We start from the raw sequence: 20,915 nt of genomic DNA, 5'->3' as shown, positions 1-20,915 counted from the left end.
CACAATCACATACACAGTTACATACACACATATATGTATGTATGTGTATATGTGTATATATATATATATATATATATATATATATATATATATATGTATGTGTATATATGTATTTGTGTGTGGGTATGTATGTGTATATGTATTTATGTGTATGTGTATATGTATGTATGTGTGTATGTGAATATGTATGTGTATATGTATGTATGTGTGTATATATGTATGTATATGTATGTGTGTATTTGAATATGTATGTGTATATGTATGTATGTGTGTATGTGAATGTGTATGTGTATATGTATGTATGTGTGTATGTGAATATGTATGTGTATATGTATGTATGTGTGTATGTGTGTATGTATGTGTATATGTATGTATGTGTGTATGTGTGTATGTGTGTATGTGTGTATGTATGTGTGTATATGTATGTGTGTATGTGAATATGTATGTGTATATGTATGTATGTGTATATGTATGTGTGTATGTGAATATGTATGTGTATATGTATGTATGTGTGTATGTGAATATGTATGTGTATGTGTATATGTATGTGTGTATGTGAATATGTATGTGTATATGTATGTATGTATGTGTATATGTATGTGTATATGTATGTATGTGTGTATGTGAATATGTATGTGTATATGTATGTGTGTATGTGTATATGTATGTGTATATGTATGTATGTGTGTATGTGTGTATGTATGTGTATATGTATGTATGTGTGTATGTGTGTATGTGTGTATGTGTGTATGTATGTGTGTATATGTATGTGTGTATGTGAATATGTATGTGTATATGTATGTATGTGTATATGTATGTGTGTATGTGAATATGTATGTGTATATGTATGTATGTGTGTATGTGAATATGTATGTGTATATGTATGTGTGTATGTGTATATGTATGTGTGTATGTGTATATGTATGTGTGTATGTGAATATGTATGTGTATATGTATGTATGTATGTGTATATGTATGTGTATATGTATGTATGTGTGTATGTGAATATGTATGTGTATATGTATGTGTGTATGTGTATATGTATGTGTATATGTATGTATGTGTGTATGTGTGTATGTATGTGTATATGTATGTATGTGTGTATGTGTGTATGTGTGTATGTGTGTATGTATGTGTGTATATGTATGTGTGTATGTGAATATGTATGTGTATATGTATGTATGTGTATATGTATGTGTGTATGTGAATATGTATGTGTATATGTATGTATGTGTATATGTATGTGTGTATGTGAATATGTATGTGTATATGTATGTATGTGTATATGTATGTGTGTATATGTATGTGTGTATGTGAATATGTATGTGTATATGTATGTATGTGTATATGTATGTGTGTATGTGAATATGTATGTGTATATGTATGTATGTGTGTATGTGAATATGTATGTGTATATGTATGTGTGTATGTGTATATGTATGTGTATATGTATGTATGTGTGTATGTGAATATGTATGTGTATATGTATGTATGTATGTGTATATGTATGTGTATATGTATGTATGTGTGTATGTGTATATGTATGTATGTGTGTATGTGTATATGTATGTGTATATGTATGTATGTGTGTATGTGTATATGTATGTGTATATGTATGTATGTGTGTATGTGTATATGTATGTGTATATGTATGTATGTGTGTATGTGTATATGTATGTGTATATGTATGTATGTGTGTATGTGTGTATGTATGTATGAGAATGTGTGTGTATGTATGTGTGTATGTATGTGTATATGTATGTATGTGTTTGTATATACAGAACAAAAAAAGAATTTACAATAGGATAGTTACTTCCCTTTAGTTAGAACTGCTGCCTTCCAAACAGTCTCTCTCAAAGCTGTACAAAAGATGTATATTGGCAGAAAGAGGCGCTGGCTCTAAGGGATCTCCAAAGGATTTTTCTCTCTGTTTCACAATTTTCCCAGAAGAATTCTGTCTGTATCTGTGTTCAAAGAATATCACATTGGCATAGTATGTCTGAGCACCTTAATACATAAGTGCAGTATACTCACAGAGTAATATCAAACAAGCGGCTCCACAGGTGATTTCACAATCTTCCCAAAAAGGGGTTGTGTATGTATGTATGTATGTGTATAGGTAGGTATGTGTATATGTATGTATGTAAATGTATGTGTGTATATGTATGTTTATAGGTAGGTATGTGTATATGTATGTATGTGTATAGGTAGGTATGTGTATGTGTATAGGTAGGTATGTGTATATGTATGTATGTGTATAGGTAGGTATGTGTATATGTATGTGTATAGGTAGGCATGTGTATATGTGTATATGTATGTATGTGTATATGTATGTATGTGTATATGTGTGTATGTGTATAGGTAGGTTTGTGTATATGTATGTATGTGTATAGGTAGGTATGTGTATAGGTGTGTATAGGTAGGTATGTGTATATGTATGTGTATATGTATGTGTGTATGTGTATAGGTAGGTATGTGTATATGTATGTATGTAAATATGTATGTATGTGTATATGTATGTAAATATGTACAGGGAGTACAGAATTATTAGGCAAGTTGTATTTTTGAGGATTAATTTTATTATTGAACAACAACCATGTTCTCAATGAACCCAAAATTAATATCAAAGCTGAATAGTTTTGGAAGTAGTTTTTAGTTTGTTTTTAGTTATAGCTATTTTAGGGGGATATCTGTGTGTGCAGGTGACTATTACTGTGCATAATTATTAGGCAACTTAACAAAAAACAAATATATACCCATTTCAATTATTTATTTTTACCAGTGAAACCAATATAACATCTCAACATTCACAAATATACATTTCTTTCATGTAATTAGCAAGAGTCCATGAGCTAGTGACGTATGGGATATACATTCCTACCAGGAGGGGCAAAGTTTCCCAAACCTTAAAATGCCTATAAATACACCCCTCACCACACCCACAAATCAGTTTTACAAACTTTGCCTCCTATGGAGGTGGTGAAGTAAGTTTGTGCTAGATTCTACGTTGATATGCGCTCCGCTGTAAGGTTTCCACTCCTGGTTTTCCTTTTTTCTTCTACAGCTCACCTTACACCTCTATTTAAGTCATGTCTCCGCCCCAAACAAGTGCTTAGTTATTAACTTCATATCAGCTAAGCTCTATGCATCTATTTCTTAACCTGTGCATTATTTCATGATTTGAAGATATTTGCTACTTCAAGTTATTGGATTACAATTACCAGCAGGAACTGTTACTACAAACTGCTACCCAGTGAACGAATTTATTTCATCTAAGTTACTTTTACTCTGAGGATTGGATCTTTTTCATCAGACACCTGCAAGCAGTACAAACCGGGACTTTCAAGGAATAACCGCAAGTAACATAAAATCTTAAGTTGCTGCCACACAGTTAACTGATATAAATTGCTGCAATTGTTATCATATTGCTACTTCTGTTTCAATATAACTTTTTGTAACAAACCAATTTCACTATAACGCTAAGGAACAGCTCTGACGTCATCAGCAGGGGAACTCCTGTGTACTTGACACGCCCCTGTCAGCAGCTGCAGATTTCTGTGTTCTCTCTCACTACATATTACTCGGTTACTACTACAATAAGGTTAACGGTGGTTAGTCCACATAACTCTTGCTACCTATTTAAACAAAGGTCTCAATATTGAAATTCACTGCTTATCAATCCTGAATATTATTTCAGAAATCTTGTACTTCATTTTCAGTTATATTTTGAAATATTGCTACACATTAATTGTAGCTTATCACTACAAATATATATTCATACTTCAATTCATCATATATTAAAACTCACTCTGAATCATCACAGCCTATGCTGAAATAATAGTCTGTATTTCAAAGTGAAACATTCACACTTTAAGGCAGTTGAGATCCAACATAATAAAACTCATTACATCCGCAGCAGGTTGGAGCCCGGTTTTCCTCTCAGCGTGCAGTGAATGTCAGAGGGATGTGAGGAGAGTATTGCCTATTTGAATGCAATGATCTCCTTCTACGGGGTCTATTTCATAGGTTCTCTGTTATCGGTCGTAGAGATTCATCTCTTACCTCCCTTTTCAGATCGACGATATACTCTTATATATACCATTACCTCTGCTGATTTTCGTTTCAGTACTGGTTTGGCTTTCTACAACATGTAGATGAGTGTCCTGGGGTAAGTAAGTAAGCTTATTTTCTGTGACACTCTAAGCTATGGTTAGGCACTTTTTTATAAAGTTCTAAATATATGTATTCAAACATTTATTTGCCTTGACTCAGGATGTTCAACATTCCTTATTTTCAGACAGTCAGTTTCATATTTGGGATAATGCATTTGAATCAATCATTTTTTCTTACCTTAAAAAATTTGACTTTTTCCCTGTGGGCTGTTAGGCTCGCGGGGACTGAAAATGCTTCATTTTATTGCGTCATTCTTGGCGCGGACTTTTTTGGCGCAAATTTTTTTTTCTGTTTCCGGCGTCATACGTGTCGCCGGAAGTTGCGTCATTTTTTGACGTTTTTTTTGCGTCAAAAGTGTCGGCGTTCCGGATGTGGCGTCATTTTTGGCGCCAAAAGCATTTAGGCGCCAAATAATGTGGGCGTCTTATTTGGCGCTAAAAAATATGGGCATCATTTTTTGTTTCCACATTATTTAAGTCTCATTATTTATTGCTTCTGGTTGCTAGAAGCTTGTTCACTGGCATTTTCTTCCCATTCCTGAAACTGTAATTTATGGAATTTGATCAATTTTGCTTTATATGTTGTTTTTTCTATTACATATTGCAAGATGTTCCACGTTGCAACTGAGTCAGAAGATACTTCAGGAAAATCGCTGCCCGGTGCTGGAGCTACCAAGCTAAGTGTATCTGTTATAAACTTTTGGTATCTGTTTCTCCAGCTGTTGTTTGTATTGAATGTCATGACAAACTTGTTAATGCAGATAAAATTTCCTTTAGTACTGTTACATTACCTGTTGCTGTTCCGTCAACATCTAATTCTCAGAGTGTTCCTGATAACATAAGAGATTTTATTTTTAAATCCATTTAGAAGGCTATGTCTGTTATTTCTCCTTCTAGTATACATAAAAGTCTTTTAAAACTTCTCTTTTTTCAGATGAATTTTTAAATGAACATCATCATTCTGATACTGATAATGGTTCTTCTGGTTCAGAGGTTTCTGTCTCAGAGGTTGATGCTGATAAATCTTCGTATTTGTTCAAGATGGAATTTATTCGTTCTTTACTTAAAGAAGTATTAATTGCATTAGAAATAGAGGATTCTGGTCCTCTTGATACTAAATCTAAACGTTTAAATAAGGTTTTTAAATCTCCTGTAGTTATTCCAGAAGTGTTTTCTCTCCCTGATGCTATTTCTGAAGTAATTTCTAGGGAATGGAATAATTTGGGTAATTCATTTACTCCTTCTAAAACGTTTTAAGCAATTATATCCTGTGCCATCTGACAGATTAGAGTTTTGGGACAAAATCCCTAAGGTTATGGGGCTGTCTCTACTCCTGCTATATATTTTTTTTTTTTTTATTTTTTTTTTTTTTTTGACATTTTAAATGTTTATTGGATGAAATAAAGCAATACAGATTAATGCATCAAAAAAAGGAATCACATAGATCATAATGTGAGCGACTTTAACAAAAGCTATACTGATTTCTCGTATTCTGAAAACTTAGCATCCAGCTTTTGTGAATATAATTGTTGTAGTAGTAAACAACATTAATCAACACTTAACAAGGAAACAAAACAAAGGAACATAACAAAACAACAGTTGGTCACTTTGTACACTTAAGTTCTATATCGACAACGCCCATGTACATCTAAGGATTTTTCCTTTCTGTTTAGGTAACTGCAAGATTTGAATTAAGCCCACCTCCCCAATGTGCCTCAATTGATCTAGTTATGCGAAGATGGCAATTAATGTGTGTGCAATCGTGTTTCCCAATAAAATTGTATGTTATGGAATGTTTCCATATCTTTTCTAATGAAATAGCCATATTCCTCCAAGCGGATTGTATGTTCCATCAGTGTCTCCCATGCCTGATATGTGGGAATTGTTTGTGATTTCCAGTTGGCGGCTATCAGGGATTTTGCAGTATTTAAGGCTAACTGTACTAGTTTCCGACGTATCTTACACTTACACCGTGGGAGCAAGTTCAACAGAGCCGTGGTGGGTTGGATTTGGTAGTCCCTATCTAGATTACTGATGTTTTTAATATACTCCCCTACTCTTAACCAGAAGGGTTGTAATTTGTTACATGCCCACCAGATGTGAGTCATAGAGCCTTTGCTACCGCAACCTCTCCAGCACATATCCGAAGCTGACGGATAAATCGCCTTAATCCTGACTGGGGTGAGATACCACCTCGTCAGGACCTTGAAGTTTAACTCCAATGACCTGGCTGATACAGAAGATCTTTTTGTATTATACATGATCCTTCTCCATTCCTTATCAGATAATTCACTACCCAATTCCCTATGCCATCTGTCGATATAATTAGGAGTTTCAGTCTTTTCCCCACATAATAGTGCCTTTTTTGCCCATGATAAGGTATGCCTTAAAGGTTGATCTTGTAAGCATTGTTGCTCAAATGAAGTAGGTTGTCTAGTCACTTGTCCCCTATCTGGTGACGTGGCTAAATAGTGGCTGAGTTGGTAATACTTCAGCCATTTTGAGAAGGCCCCCCCTAATATCTCGCCCAAATCAGTTCTCTGTTTGAGTTTGTTACCGCTTAGAAATTTATATATGGGAGCCGTGAATCCTATCTCCCAATTGTGCTGTGTGTTCAATTTTTGTTCTAAACCTCCGTGGAGCTCAGCGTTAGGTGAAACTGGGGACATAGGGGATCTCAGGGAGGAGATTCTATGATCATTTGCTATTATACTATCCCACATCTCAAAAACATGCCGATATAGTGGGAAAGACTTAAGCCAGGGTGGTCGGCTTTTTCTATCTACCCAACATAACACTCCTGGGGTTGGAGTTTTTAAAATATGCGAGTCTAGTGCTACCCATGCCTTACTGCCTCCATTACGATGCCAATCCAGTATTTTTTGTAGACAAGTCGCCTTATAGTATATTTCTAAATTTGGAAGTCCTAGGCCTCCGTTCTGTGTGGAACGATACATTGTATTTTTAATGATTCTAGGTTTGATTTTACCCCAAATAAATTCATTTATCAATTTTTGAAGCATTATGCGGAAAGCATTAGTCAGGGAAATCGGCACCGTCTGGAGGACATAAAGAATTCTAGGTAGTATAGTCATTTTCACCGCTTGGATGCGTCCCCACCATGAAATTGATTTATCTCTCCACCCATTTAGCTCTTTATTTAATTCTCTATATAGGTTTTGGTAATTCCACTCAAACAATATATTGGGCTTAGGGGTTAAATAAATACCTAAATATTTAATGGCTTTTTTTTGAGGACTAAATGGACATATTCGTAATAGATCAGCATATTCAGCCTGTGGGACAGAGATGTTTAAAATCTCGGATTTTTGAGCATTTATTAGGAAGTTGGAAAACAATCCAAATTCCTTAAATTCTCTCAGGACTTCAGTTATCGACTCAGTGGGTTTAGTCAATGTGAGTAACACATCATCCGCATAAAGTGTCAATTTCTAATCGTCTTGCCCTATTTTAATACCCGATATCAATTTATTTTGCCTGATTCTATGGGCTAGTATCTCCATGCTCAACACAAACAAAAGAGGTGATAGAGGACATCCCTGGCGGGTGCCATTTTGAATAAAAAATGCATCTGATAGCATATTGTTTGCTTTCACCTTAGCCGATGGGCTTTGGTACAAGCTGAAGATTCTGGTAATAATGGTTTCACCGAATCCCATCTTACGCAAAACTGCCTGCAAAAATCTCCAGTCTAAGCGGTCAAACGCTTTTTCGGCGTCAGCGGAGACAATCACCATCCCTACTTTATGAATTTTAGCATAGTCAATTAGTTGTAGTGTTCTGATGGTGTTGTCTCTCGCTTCCCTCCCTGGGATAAAACCAGCTTGATCAAGGTGTACAATTTGGGGTAGTATTTTATTGATGCGCCCTGCCAAAATTTTTGCAAACAACTTCAGGTCCGTGTTGAGCAGAGAAATGGGTCTGTAATTACCGGGAAGATTAAGCGATTTGTTTGGCTTTGGTAACACCGAAATGTAAGCCTCTAAGCATTCCGCAGGAAAACAACCCGACTCATCAATGTGTTGGAATGCCTTCAATAATTGGGGGGCAATTAAAGATTTGTACATCTTATAATAATCATTGGAGTAGCCATCCGGGCCCGGACTTTTGTTATTAGGTAAGGCCTCAATAGCATCTATTATTTCCTTCAAGGTGAAGGGTGACTCTAGAATATCTGCATCTTGTGTTGAAATTCTAGGAGTATCGACGGTTTCTAAGTACCGACCAAGTGCATCTGAATTGCTAGTATCCACTTGTTTTGTAATATTATATAGTTTGGTGTAGTAATCCCCAAAGACATTCGCTATTTTTTTGGGTCCGTCTCGGCCTGTCCTGTTTCGTTATCAATTTTAAAAATATGGGCCTGAAAGGCTTTTTTCGTTAAAGCTTTTGCTAACCAAGTGCCTGATTTGTTACTGTTGTGAAAATACATTTTTTAAGGTGAAACGCCTTTTTTATTGAATTTTTTTGCAATAGCTTTCTGAATGCCTCTCTAGCGTTGTTAACAGCTTGTGTAAGATCATCTCTCTGAGGGTTGAGTTTATGTTGTTTCTCCTTTGATTTTAAATTGGAGAGTAAGTTATTATATTCTATGTTATATTGTTTGTTCAGGTATGCTTTCTGCTTTATTAGTTCCCCTCTAATTGTTGCTTTATGTGCCAACCAGTTATTAATACCATTCGTGTCAGTTGAGGTGTTGTGCTGGAAGAATTCCTTTAAATTCTTTTCTATTTGGTTTTTGATGACTGGATTATGTAATAAAACAGGGTCTAGACGCCATATGGATTGGCGCTGAGGGAACGAGGGCCAATTAAGTTCTAGGGTAATAGAGGCGTGATCCGACCAGGAAATCGGAAGGATCTCTGTGTCGGTAGCTATAGCTATATTGTTATGATCCACCATCCAGTAATCAATTCTTGAATATGAGTGTCCCGGATGTGAATAAAAAGTGTAACTTCGTGATCTAGGGTGATGCAGTCTCCAGGCATCAATTAACAGTAATGTATCTAATTTTTGCGTGATGTGCAATCTGTTTTTTTGGGTTATCTGGCTTTTACCTGTGGAGCTATCAGTGAGTGGGTTCAGTGTCATATTCAAATCTCCCCCCACTATCACCATACCCCTCTGCATCTCTACCAATTTGCTTAGAGCTTTATTAAAGAAAGGCTGTTGTCCCGTATTGGGCGCATATATATTCATTAACGTTAGATAGCTGTTATAAATTGTTCCTACCAGTATCAAATATCTGCCCTCTTCATCCCTATAGTGTTCTGTGACTTGAAACGGAATCTCTCTGCTTATCATAATCCCCACCCCATTCTTTTTCTTAATGTTTGAACTAAAAAATTGCTGGGAATAGATTTTAGAGTATAATTTCGGCTCACCCTGCTTGGGGAAATGGGTTTCCTGCAGGAACACTATTGATCCTTGTATTTTTTTAAACCAGGCCAGGGCAATTGATCTCTTATTTGGGGAGTTCAGCCCCTTGCAGTTTTGTGAAACAAGTTTTATATTATAAGACATTATGTATAGTGTTTAACCTAAACCTGCTCAGTCTCTTGCGTTATTCTTACTAAATTTGATTTCATCCCTGTACAGCGTGTTGGAAAGATAGGTAACAAATGGGCATTATAATGTGCCATCCCGTACAACAGTGACCAATACAACAAAATAATCAAAAATAACCCAAGAATCATACAATATAAAAACATCAACAATAAATTAACCAGAAATACAATTTCCATTCTCCAGAAATCAAAGGAGAATAAAAATAAAAATGTAGGGGGTACCAGGGACCTACATAGGTCTAGACATAGTTAGGGATACAAAGCATTATGATTGCACTTTCTTGTAACTTGTTTAAAAAAAATTGTTTTTTTTTTTTTTTTTTTTTTTTTTTTTTTTTCCTTTTTTATTATGTTATATATAATATGTTTTATTTATTAAATGTAGAAGCATCGAAAACCACTATTCATATTACTGCCTAATTTTTAAATGAAATGTTCCAGAGTCAAGTGGATAATTAAAGGCTAAAAGATCTTCTATATTCTTTTACATATATTCTCAATATTTTCTTAGATGGGTCCCCGAACGTAGGAACCAAAGATACAATAAACTTTAATAACTATATGTAAACTTTTATCTTAAATAGTCAGGAACAGTCCAAAATCACCATTCAGAGTCTCTGTTTTGATTATGCTTGACTCTGGCCTGGAAAATTCTGAATTAAGAGTCACAAGCTCTCACATTTGTGGTATCATGTATATTGAGGTCAAAATATGGCCAGAGTCAAATGAACGTCAAACCAGTTCACAGTCTGACTGTCTCTAGTCTCTTTTAAGTAGAATTATTCTCCACTCTGGAGAGGCCTTATATGATGGTGCACATAAAACAATGAACTGTATTACCTGAATGTAGACTCTCGATCCAAGAAGCAGATACAGACCAGGTTCCTTTTTGCTTCTTCGAATTCCAGCATGGTTTTCTCTAACCTGATAGGACCTGGATCACTTAATTTCCTCGGTGTGGGTGGATGTTGAACTAGCTTTAGCCGGGTCTCTTAACCTCTTTCGCTGAACTGTTTGCCAGCGAGGTCTTTGTTGTAGTGGTCTGGATTCTTCTGATGTTTTTCCCTCACGCAGGGGTGGTAACGAAGGTAGTGGTATATCCAACTGGGTGCAAAAGGTTTCTAGATCTTCTAGGGATTTGTATGTATGCATTCGATTATTTTTCAACACCTTAACACTGAAAGGAAAACCCCACCTGTAGGAGATACCATTGTCTTGTAGATGTTGAGTCAGGAATCGGGTTTCCCTTCTGTTTTGCAGTGTTAATGGGCTAAGATCGGAATAGATTTGTAGTTGGTGTCCTTGAAAGGTTATAAATTGTTGTTGTCTTGCCATTTTCATAATTTTTTCTTTATCAAGAAATTTGTGAAACTTTATAATTACGTCCCTTGGAGGGTCGGCATCTTTTGGTTGCGGGCGCAATGCCCTATGTGCTCTGTCCAAAGGGATTTCAGCGTACTCTGGTTCTTTCAGTATGGTCTTGAACAAGTCCTGGAGGGAGGAGAGCAGATTTTCTGGGGCAATTCGTTCTGGGATACCTCTGATCCTTATATTCTGCCTCCTCCCTCTATTGTCCAGATCCTCTAGTTTTTCTTGCAAGAAAGAGATTTGAGATTCTTGAGCTAATAGTTTTCTATTCATCAAGTCCATGTCATTAGTCTGACTTTCTGATTGTTCCTCTAAGTATTCCACCCTGTTACCGAGCTCATTGACCTCTTTCTTTACTTCCGCCAAACCTTCTTTAATCATACGTCCAACCTGTTGAAAGAATGAAGAGAAGTCCTCCCTAGTAGGGAGATCTACTCCTGCTATATTTTTAGCGGATGTTGCTGCAGCTTCAACTTTTTGGTTAGAAGCTTTAGCGCAACAAGTAACAGATCATAATTCTTATAGCATTATTATTATTCTATAACATGCTAATAATTTTATTTGTGATACCATCTTTGATATCATTAGAGTTGATGTCAGGTATATGTCTCTAGCTATTTTAGGCTTAAAACTTGGAATGCTGATATGTCTTCTAAGTCAACTTTGCTATCCCTTTCTTTCCAGGGTAATAAATTATTCGGTTCTCAGTTGGATTCTATTATCTCAACTGTTACTGGAGGGAAGGGAACTTTTTTTCCAAAGGATAAAAAATCTAAAGGTAAATTTAGGTCTAATAATCGTTTTCGTTCCTTTCCTCACAACGAGGAACAAAAGACTGATCCTTCATCCTCAGGAGCGGTATCAGTTTGGAAACCATTTCCAGTTTGGAATATATCCAAGCCTTATAGAAACCCAAAGCCAGCTCCTAAGTGCCCATGAAGGTGCGGCCCTCATTCCAGCTCAGCTGGTATGGGGCAGATTACGTTTTCTTCAAAGAGATTTGGATCAATTCCGTTTACAATCTCTGGTTTCAGAACATTGTTTCAGAAAGGTACAGAATTGGCTTCAAGTTAAGGCCTCCTGCAAAGAGATTTTTTTCTTTCCCGTGTCCCAGTAAACCCAGCAAAGGCTCAGCATTTCTGAAATGTGTTTCAGATCTAGAGTTGGCTGGAGTAATTATGCCAGTTCCAGTTCTGGAACAGGGGCTGGGGTTTTATTCTATCTCTTCATTGTACCAAAGAAGGTCAATTCCTTCAGACCAGTTCCGGATCTATCAATATTGAATCGTTATGTAAGGATACCAACATTCAAGATGGTAACTGTAGGACTATCCTGCCTTTTGTTTAGCAAGGGCATTATATGTCTACAATAGATTTACAGGATGCATATCTGCATATTCCGATTCATCCAGATCACTTTTTAGTTTCTGAGATTCTCTTTCTAGACAAGCATTACCAGTTTTGTGGCTCTACCGTTTAGCCTAGCATCAGCTCCAAGAATTTTTTCAAAGGTTCTCGGTGCCCTTCTGTCTGTAATCAGAGAACAGGGTATTGGTATTTCCTTATTTTGGACGATATCTTGGTACTTGCTCAGTCTTCACATTTCGCAGAATCTCATACGAATCGACATGTGTTGTTTCTTCAAGATCATGGTTGGAGGATCAATTTACCAAAAAGTTCATTGATTCCTCAGACAAGGGTAACCTTTTTAGGTTTCCAGATAGATTCAGTGTCTATGACTTTGTCTTTGTCAGACAAGAGAAGTCTAACATTGATATCAGCTTGTCAAAACCTTCAGTCACAATCATTCCCTTTGGTAGCCTTATGCATGGAAATTTTAGGTCTTATGACTGCTGCATTGGACGCGATCTCCATTGCTCGTTTTCACATGCGACCTCTTCAGCTCTGTATGCTGAACCAATGGTGCAGGGATTACACAAAGATATCTCAATTAATATCTTTAAACCGATTATACGACACTCTCTGACGTGGTGGACAGATCACCATCGTTTAGTTCAGGGGGCTTCTTTGTTCTTCCGACCTGGACTATAATCTCAACAGATGCAAGTCTTACAGGTTGGGGAGCTGTGTGGGGGTCTCTGATGGCACAAGGGGTTTGGGAATCTCAGGAGGTGAGATTACCGATCAATATTTTGGAACTCCGTGCAATTTTCAGAGCTCTTCAGTCTTGGCCTCTTCTGAAGAGAGAGTTGTTCATTTGTTTTCAGATAGACAATGTCACAACTGTGGCATACATCAATCATCAAGGAGGGACTCACAGTCCTCTGGCTATGAAAGAAGTATCTCGAATTTTGGTTTGGGCGGAATCCAGCTCCTGTCTAATCTCTGCGGTTCATATCCCAGGTATAGACAATTGGGAAGCGGATTATCTCGGTCGCCAAATGTTGCATCCGGGCGAATGGTCTCTTCACCCAGAGGTATTTCTTCAGATTGTTCAAATGTGGGAACTCCCAGAAATAGATCTGATGGCTTCTCATCTAAACAGATCCCGGGATCCTCAGGCGGAGGCAGTGGATGCATTATCACTTCCTTGGAAGTATCATCCTGCCTATATCTTTCCGCCTCTAGTTCTTCTTCCAAGAGTATTCTCCAAGATTCTGAAGGAATGCTCGTTTGTTCTGCTGGTAGCTCCAGCATGGCCTCACAGGTTTTGGTATGCGGATCTTGTCCGGATGGCCTCTTGCCAGCTGTGGACTCTTCCGTTAAGACCAGACCTTCTGTCGCAAGGTCCTTTCTTCCATCAGGATCTCAAATCCTTAAATTTTAAGGTATGGAGTTTGAACGCTTGATTCTTGGTCAAAGAGGTTTCTCTGACTCTGTGATTAATACTATGTGACAGGCTCGTAAATCTGTATCTAGAGAGATATATTATAGAGTCTGGAAGACTTATATTTCTTGGTGTCTTTCTCATCATTTTTCTTGGCATTCTTTTAGAATACCGAGAATTTTACAGTTTCTTCAGGATGGTTTAGATAAAGGTTTGTCCGCAAGTTCCTTGAAAGGACAAATCTCTGCTCTTTCTGTTCTTTTTCACAGAAAGATTGCTCATCTTCCTGATATTCATTGTTTTGTACAAGCTTTGGTTCGTATAAAACCTGTCATTAAGTCAATTTCTCCTCCTTGGAGTTTGAATTTGGTTCTGGGGGCTCTTCAAGCTCCTCCTTTTGAACCCATGCATTCTTTGGTCATCAATTACTTTCTTGGAAAGTTTTTGTTTCTTTTGGCCATCTCTTCTGCCAGAAGAGTCTCTGAATTATCTGCTCTTTCTTGTGAGTCTCCTTTTCTGATTTTTCATCAGGATAAGGCGGTGCTGCAAACTTCTTTTGAATTTTTTATCTAAGGTTGTGAATTCTAACAACATTAGTAGAGAAATTGTGGTTCCTTCATTATGTCCTAATCCTATGAATTCTAAGGAGAAATCATTGCATTCTTTGGATGCTGTTAGAGCTTTGTAATATTATGTTGAAGCTACTAAGTCTTTCCGAAAGACTTCTAGTCTATTTGTCATCTTTTCCGGTTCTAGAAAAGGCCAGAAAGCTTCTGCCATTTCTTTGGCATCCTGGTTGAAATCTTTATTTCATCATGCCTATGTCGAGTCGGGTAAAACTCCGCCTCGAAGGATTACAGCTCATTCTACTAGGTCAGTTTCTACTTCCTGGGCGTTTAGGAATGAAGCTTCGGTTGATCAGATTTGCAAAGCAGCAACTTGGTCCTCTTTGCATACTTTTACTAAATTCTACCATTTTGATGTGTTTTCTTCTTCTGAAGCAGTTTTTGGTAGAAAAGTACTTCAGGCAGCGGTTTCAGTTTGAATCTTCTGCTTATGTTTTTTTGGGTGTGGATTATTTTCAGCAGGAATTGGCTGTCTTTATTTTATCCCTCCCTCTCTAGTGACTCTTGCGTGGAAAGATCCACATCTTGGGTAGTCATTATCCCATACGTCACTAGCTCATGGACTCTTGCTAATTACATGAAAGAAAACATAATTTATGTAAGAACTTACCTGATAAATTCATTTCTTTCATATTAGCAAGAGTCCATGAGGCCCACCCTTTTTTTGTGGTGGTTATGATTTTTTGTATAAAGCACAATTATTCCAATTCCTTATTTTTTATGCTTTCGCACTTTTTTCTTATCACCCCACTTCTTGGCTATTCGTTAAACTGATTTGTGGGTGTGGTGAGTGGTGTATTTATAGGCATTTTAAGGTTTGGGAAACTTTGCCCCTCCTGGTAGGAATGTATATCCCATACGTCACTAGCTCATGGACTCTTGCTAATATGAAAGAAATGAATTTATCAGGTAAGTTTTTACATAAATTATGTTTTCTGACATTCAAAAACAAAACAAAAACAAATCAGTGACCAATATAGCCACCTTTCTTTGCAAGGACACTCAAAAGCCTGCCATCCATGGATTCTGTCAGTGTTTTGATCTGTTCACCATCAACATTGCGTGCAGCAGAAATCACAGCCTCCCAGACACTGTTCAGAGAGGTGTACTGTTTTCCCTCCTTGTAAATCTCACATTTGATGATGGACCACAGGTTCTCAATGGGGTTCAGATCAGGTGAACAAGGAGGCCATGTCATTAGATTTTCTTCTTTTATACCCTTTCTTGCCAGCCACGCTGTGGAGTACTTGGACGCGTGTGATGGAGCATTGTCCTGCATGAAAATCATGTTTTTCTTGAAGGATGCAGACTTCTTCCTGTACCACTGCTTGAAGAAGGTGTCTTCCAGAAACTGGCAGTAGGACTGGGAGTTGAGCTTGACTCCATCCTCAACCCAAAAAGGCCCCACAAGCTCATCTTTGATGATACCAGCCCAAACCAGTACTCCACCTTGCTGGCGTCTGAGTCGGACTGGAGCTCTCTGCCCTTTACCAATCCAGCCACGGGCCCATCCATCTGGCCCATCAAGACTCACTCTCATTTCATCAGTCCATAAAACCTTAGAAAAATCAGTCTTGAGATATTTCTTGGCCCAGTCTTGACGTTTCAGTTTGTGTGTCTTGTTCAGTGGTGGTCGTCTTTCAGCCTTTCTTACCTTGGCCATGTCTCTGAGTATTGCACACCTTGTGCTTTTGGGCACTCCAGTGATGTTGCAGCTCTGAAATATGGCCAAACTGGTGGCATGTGGCATCTTGGCAGCTGCACGCTTGACTTTTCTCAGTTCATGGGCAGTTATTTTGCGCCTTGGTTTTTCCACACGCTTCTTGCGACCCTGTTGACTATTTTGAATGAAACGCTTGATTGTTCGATGATCACGCTTCAGAAGCTTTGCAATTTTAAGAGTGCTGCATCCCTCTGCAAGATATCTCACTATTTTTGACTTTTCTGAGCCTGTCAAGTCCTTCTTTTGACCCATTTTGCCAAAGGAAAGGAAGTTGCCTAATAATTATGCACACCTGATATAGGGTGTTGATGTCATTAGACCACACCCCTTCTCATTACAGAGATGCACATCACCTAATATGTTTAATTGGTAGTAGGCTTTCGAGCCTATACAGCTTGGAGTAAGACAACATGCATAAAGAGGATGATGTGGTCAAAATACTCATTTGCCTAATAATTCTGCACTCCCTGTATGTATGTATGTTTATGTATGTAAATATGTATGTATGTGTATATGTATGTGTATATGTATGTATGTGTATGTGTATAGGTAGGTATGTGTATATGTATGTATGTGTATAGGTAGGTATGTGTATATGTGTGTATGTAAATATGTATGTGTATATGTATGTATGTATGTGTATATGTATGTATGTGTATATGTATGTATGTGTATATGTATGTATGTGTATATGTATGTATGTGTATATGTATGTATATGTGTATGTATGTATGTGTATATGTATGTGTATATGTATGTGTGTATGTATGTGTATATGTATGTATGTATGTGTGTATATGTGTGTATGTGTGTATGTATTTATATGTATATGTATGTATGTGTGTATATATATGTATGTGTATATGTATGTATGTGTATATGTATGTATATGTGTATGTATATGTATGTGTATATGTATGTATATGTATGTATGTATGTGTATATGTATGTATGTGTATATGTGTGTATATGTATGTGTGTGTATATGTATGTATATGTATGTGTATATATGTATGTGTATGTGTATGTATGTGTATATGTATGTGTGTATATGTATGTATATGTATGTGTATATGTATGTATATGTATGTGTATATGTATGTATGTGTATATGTATGTATGTATGTACGTATGTATAAAGCTATAGTGATTCTTTCCTATGGCTTTGAATGGTTTGCAGTCTTCTATTCATTGCTCACACATTTTTGTTTTCTTCAGAAGTTCACAGATAAAATGTCTGCTAACCTAGTATTTTCTCCTTATAGATTAATGTGACTCTGCGGTCACTAATGCAGAACCTGCACGGGAAGATAGAACAGCTGCGGGATTCTCTGCTAAGATCTATATCAACACGCCAGATGTATCCTTTTCATTTAGTTACCTTTTTTGTGAGGCAGTGAAATTATTGCTCCTGAACCTACCTAAGTATGCTTTCCTTCCATAAGGTGGTAAGAGTCCACGAGCCATTACTCATGGGATTTAACTCCTGGTCACTAGGAGGCCAGGAGTTGAATTCCCAGCAGTAATGGCTTGTGGACTCTCACCACGATGAAAGAAATCAATTTATCATGCAAGTATATATTTTTTCAACAAAGGATACTAAGAGAACGAAGTCCATTTGATAATAGAAATAAGCTGAAAATCTCTTAAAATTGATATGCCTAAATCATGAAAGTTGCATTAAGATTTTAATTTCCCTTTAAATGGTGATAGTTATAGATATATAGTAGATATCCAATGAATGAGGGCCATTATTGTGTCCCTTTACCACATATATTTAGTCTTTTAAAGGGACATGAAACCCCAAAAAAACTTCAGATAGAACATACAATTTTAAACAACTTTCCAATATACTTCTATTATCTAATTTTCTTTTGCATGATGTACCGAGTCCACGGTTTCATTCTTACTTGTGGTATATTTTCCTTCCTAACAGGAAGTGGCAAAGAGAGTACCCACAGCAGAGCAGTCTGTATAGCTCCCCCCTTAACTCCACCCCCCAGTCATTCTCTTTGCCGGCTCTAAGCAGGAAGGGTAAAGTGAAAGAGGTGATAAAGAATTAGTTTTTATTTGTCTTCAAGCAAGAGTTTTTTATTTTTAAATGGTACCGGTGTGTACTATTTACTCTCAGGCAGGAGATAGATGAAGATTTGTGCCTGGAGGATGATGATCTTAGCATTTGTAACTAAGGTCCACTGCTTTTCCCACAGAAGCTGAGGAGTACAGGAAAACTTCAGTGTGAGGAACGGTTTCTTGCTATACAGCAATGATTTATGTTCAGTCATTTTTTCTGGAAAAACTGTGATAATTCAGAAAGGCTGACAGTATCCCCATTAGGGGAAGGGTATGCAGTAATCCTAGTTTATAAGGGGTATTACTAGCTTGCATAATGGGCTAAACTTATGGGCACTCAGTTTGTATGATATATTAGGCAAACATTTGTGTGTTCTGGGAGTACTGTTGTTATTTCCTTTGAGACATCTGTTTTTGAGGGTACACTTGGCTTATTTGGGGTTTTTATAACCCACATGGCTTAAAAATCGTTTGGTAGATTTGTGTGTAGGCCCCAGCAACATCGAGTGAGAGGGGCGGGGCCTATTTTCACGCCTCAGTTGCGCAGTTGTTTTACATAGACAAGCAGCAAGCTACAACAGGAGGGTCCTGGTGCACTTCTAAGGGCCTAATCGAAGCTTTATTCCCACATTATCGATCCTTGAGGGCAGGTAGGCGCCACAGCAGTGCTGTGGCAGGGTGCTGACAAGGGTTTTACCGGTTTTTGAACACTTTTCAATCCGGTTTTCACATTTGAGGTGCAATCTTACTAAAGCTTGATGTGTTTACTGTAAACATTTAGGAAAATTTGGGGTAATTTTAAGCAGTTTTACAGTTTGTGTATGCCTTTTTTTCTCTTAAAGGCACAGTACCGTTTTTGAAAATTGTGTTTTTTTCATTAAATAAAGTGTTTTCCAAGCTTGCTTGTCTCATTACTAGCCTGTTCAACATGTCTGACATTGAGGGAACTCATTGTTCAATTTGTTTAGAAGCCATTGTGGAACCCCCTCTTAGAATGTGTCCCACTTGTACTGATATGTCTATAAATTGCAGACAGCATATTTTGAGTTTGGCAATGGATGATTCTCAGACCGAAGGAAATCAGGCTTTGCCATCTAGTTCTCCCCAAGTGTCACAACCGGTAACGCCCGCACAATCGACGCCAAGTACCTCTAGTGCGTCTAATTCTTTCACCTTGCAAGATATGGCCTCAGTTATGAATACTTCCCTCACAGAGGTTTTATCTAAACTGCCAGGGTTGCAAGGGAAGCGCAGTAGCTCTGGGTTAAGAACAAATGTTGAGCCTTCTGACGCTTTAGTAGCCGTATCCGATATTCCCTCACAATGTTCAGAGGTAGGGATGAGGGATTTGCTATCTGAGGGTGAGATTTCTGATTCAGGAAAAATGTTCCCTCAGACAGATTCAGATATGACGGCATTTAAATTTAAGCTGGAACAGCTCCGCTTATTGCTCAGGGAGGTTTTAGCTACTCTGGATGATTGTGACCCTATTGTAGTTCCAGAGAAATTGTGTAAAATGGACAAATATTTAGAGGTTCCTGTTTACACTGATGTTTTTCCGGTCCCTAAGAGGATTTCGGACATTGTTACTAAGGAGTGGGATAGACCAGGTATTCTGTTCGCTCCCCCTCCTGTTTTTAAGAAAATGTTTCCCATATCTGACACCATGCGGGACTCATGGCAGACGGTCCCTACGGTGGAGGGAGCTATTTCTACTTTGGCTAAGCGTACAACTATACCTATTGAAGACAGTTGTGCTTTCAAAGATCCTATGGATAAAAAATTAGAGGGTCTCCTAAAGAAAATTTTTGTTCATCAGGGTTTTCTTCTCCAGCCTATAGCGTGCATTGTTCCTGTATCCACTGCAGCTGCCTTTTGGTTTGAGGCTCTGGAAGAGGCTCTTCAGGCGGAGACCCATTAGATGATATTCTGGATAGAATTAGGGCTCTTAAGCTAGCTAATTCTTTCATTACAGACGCCGCTTTTCATCTGGCTAAATTAGCGGCAAAGAATTCAGGTTTTGACATTTTAGCGTGTAGAGCGTTATGGCTTAAGTCCTGGTCTGCTGATGTTTCATCAAAATCTAAGCTGTTGACCATCCCTTTCAAAGGTAAGACCCTATTCGGGCCTGAATTGAAAGAGATAATTTCTGATATCACTGGAGGGAAGGGTCATGCCCTCCCTCAGGATAAGTAAAATAAGACGAGGACCAAGCAAAATAATTTTCGTTCCTTTCGAAACTTCAAAGGTGGTCCCATTTCCTCTTCCCCTGCTGCGAAGCAAGAGGGGAACTTTGCTCAATCCAGGCCAGTCTGGAGACCTAACCAGGCTTGGAACAAGGGTAAACAGGCAAAAAAGCCTGCTGCTGCCACCAAGACAGCATGAAGGGGTAGCACCCGATCCGGGACCGGATCTAGTAGGGGCAGACTCTCTCTCTTTGCTCAGGCCTGGGCAAGAGACGTTCAGGACTCCTGGGCAGTAGAAATCGTAACCCAGGGATATCTTCTAGATTTCAAGGATTCTCCTCCAAGGGGGAGGTTCCATCTTTCTCAATTGTCTGTAAACCCGACAAAAAGAG

General features: G+C 37.7%; 1 protein-coding gene across 1 annotated transcript in view; it reads left to right on the top strand.

Moving 5' to 3' along the window:
• STX8 (syntaxin 8) overlaps positions 1-20,915 on the top strand; it is an 848,919-nt gene that overhangs the window by 133,200 nt on the left and 694,804 nt on the right. Inside the window, exon 3 of the mRNA XM_053710039.1 lies at positions 17,530-17,624. Coding sequence (XP_053566014.1) covers positions 17,530-17,624 — 95 coding nt within the window. The remainder of the gene's footprint in view (positions 1-17,529; positions 17,625-20,915) is intronic.

The sequence above is a fragment of the Bombina bombina genome, chromosome 1 (assembly GCF_027579735.1).
Source record: "Bombina bombina isolate aBomBom1 chromosome 1, aBomBom1.pri, whole genome shotgun sequence".
Taxonomy (NCBI): Eukaryota; Metazoa; Chordata; class Amphibia; order Anura; family Bombinatoridae; genus Bombina; species Bombina bombina.
The sequence above is the reverse complement of the archived record's forward strand: the minus strand, read 5'-3'. Positions and strand labels throughout refer to the sequence as shown.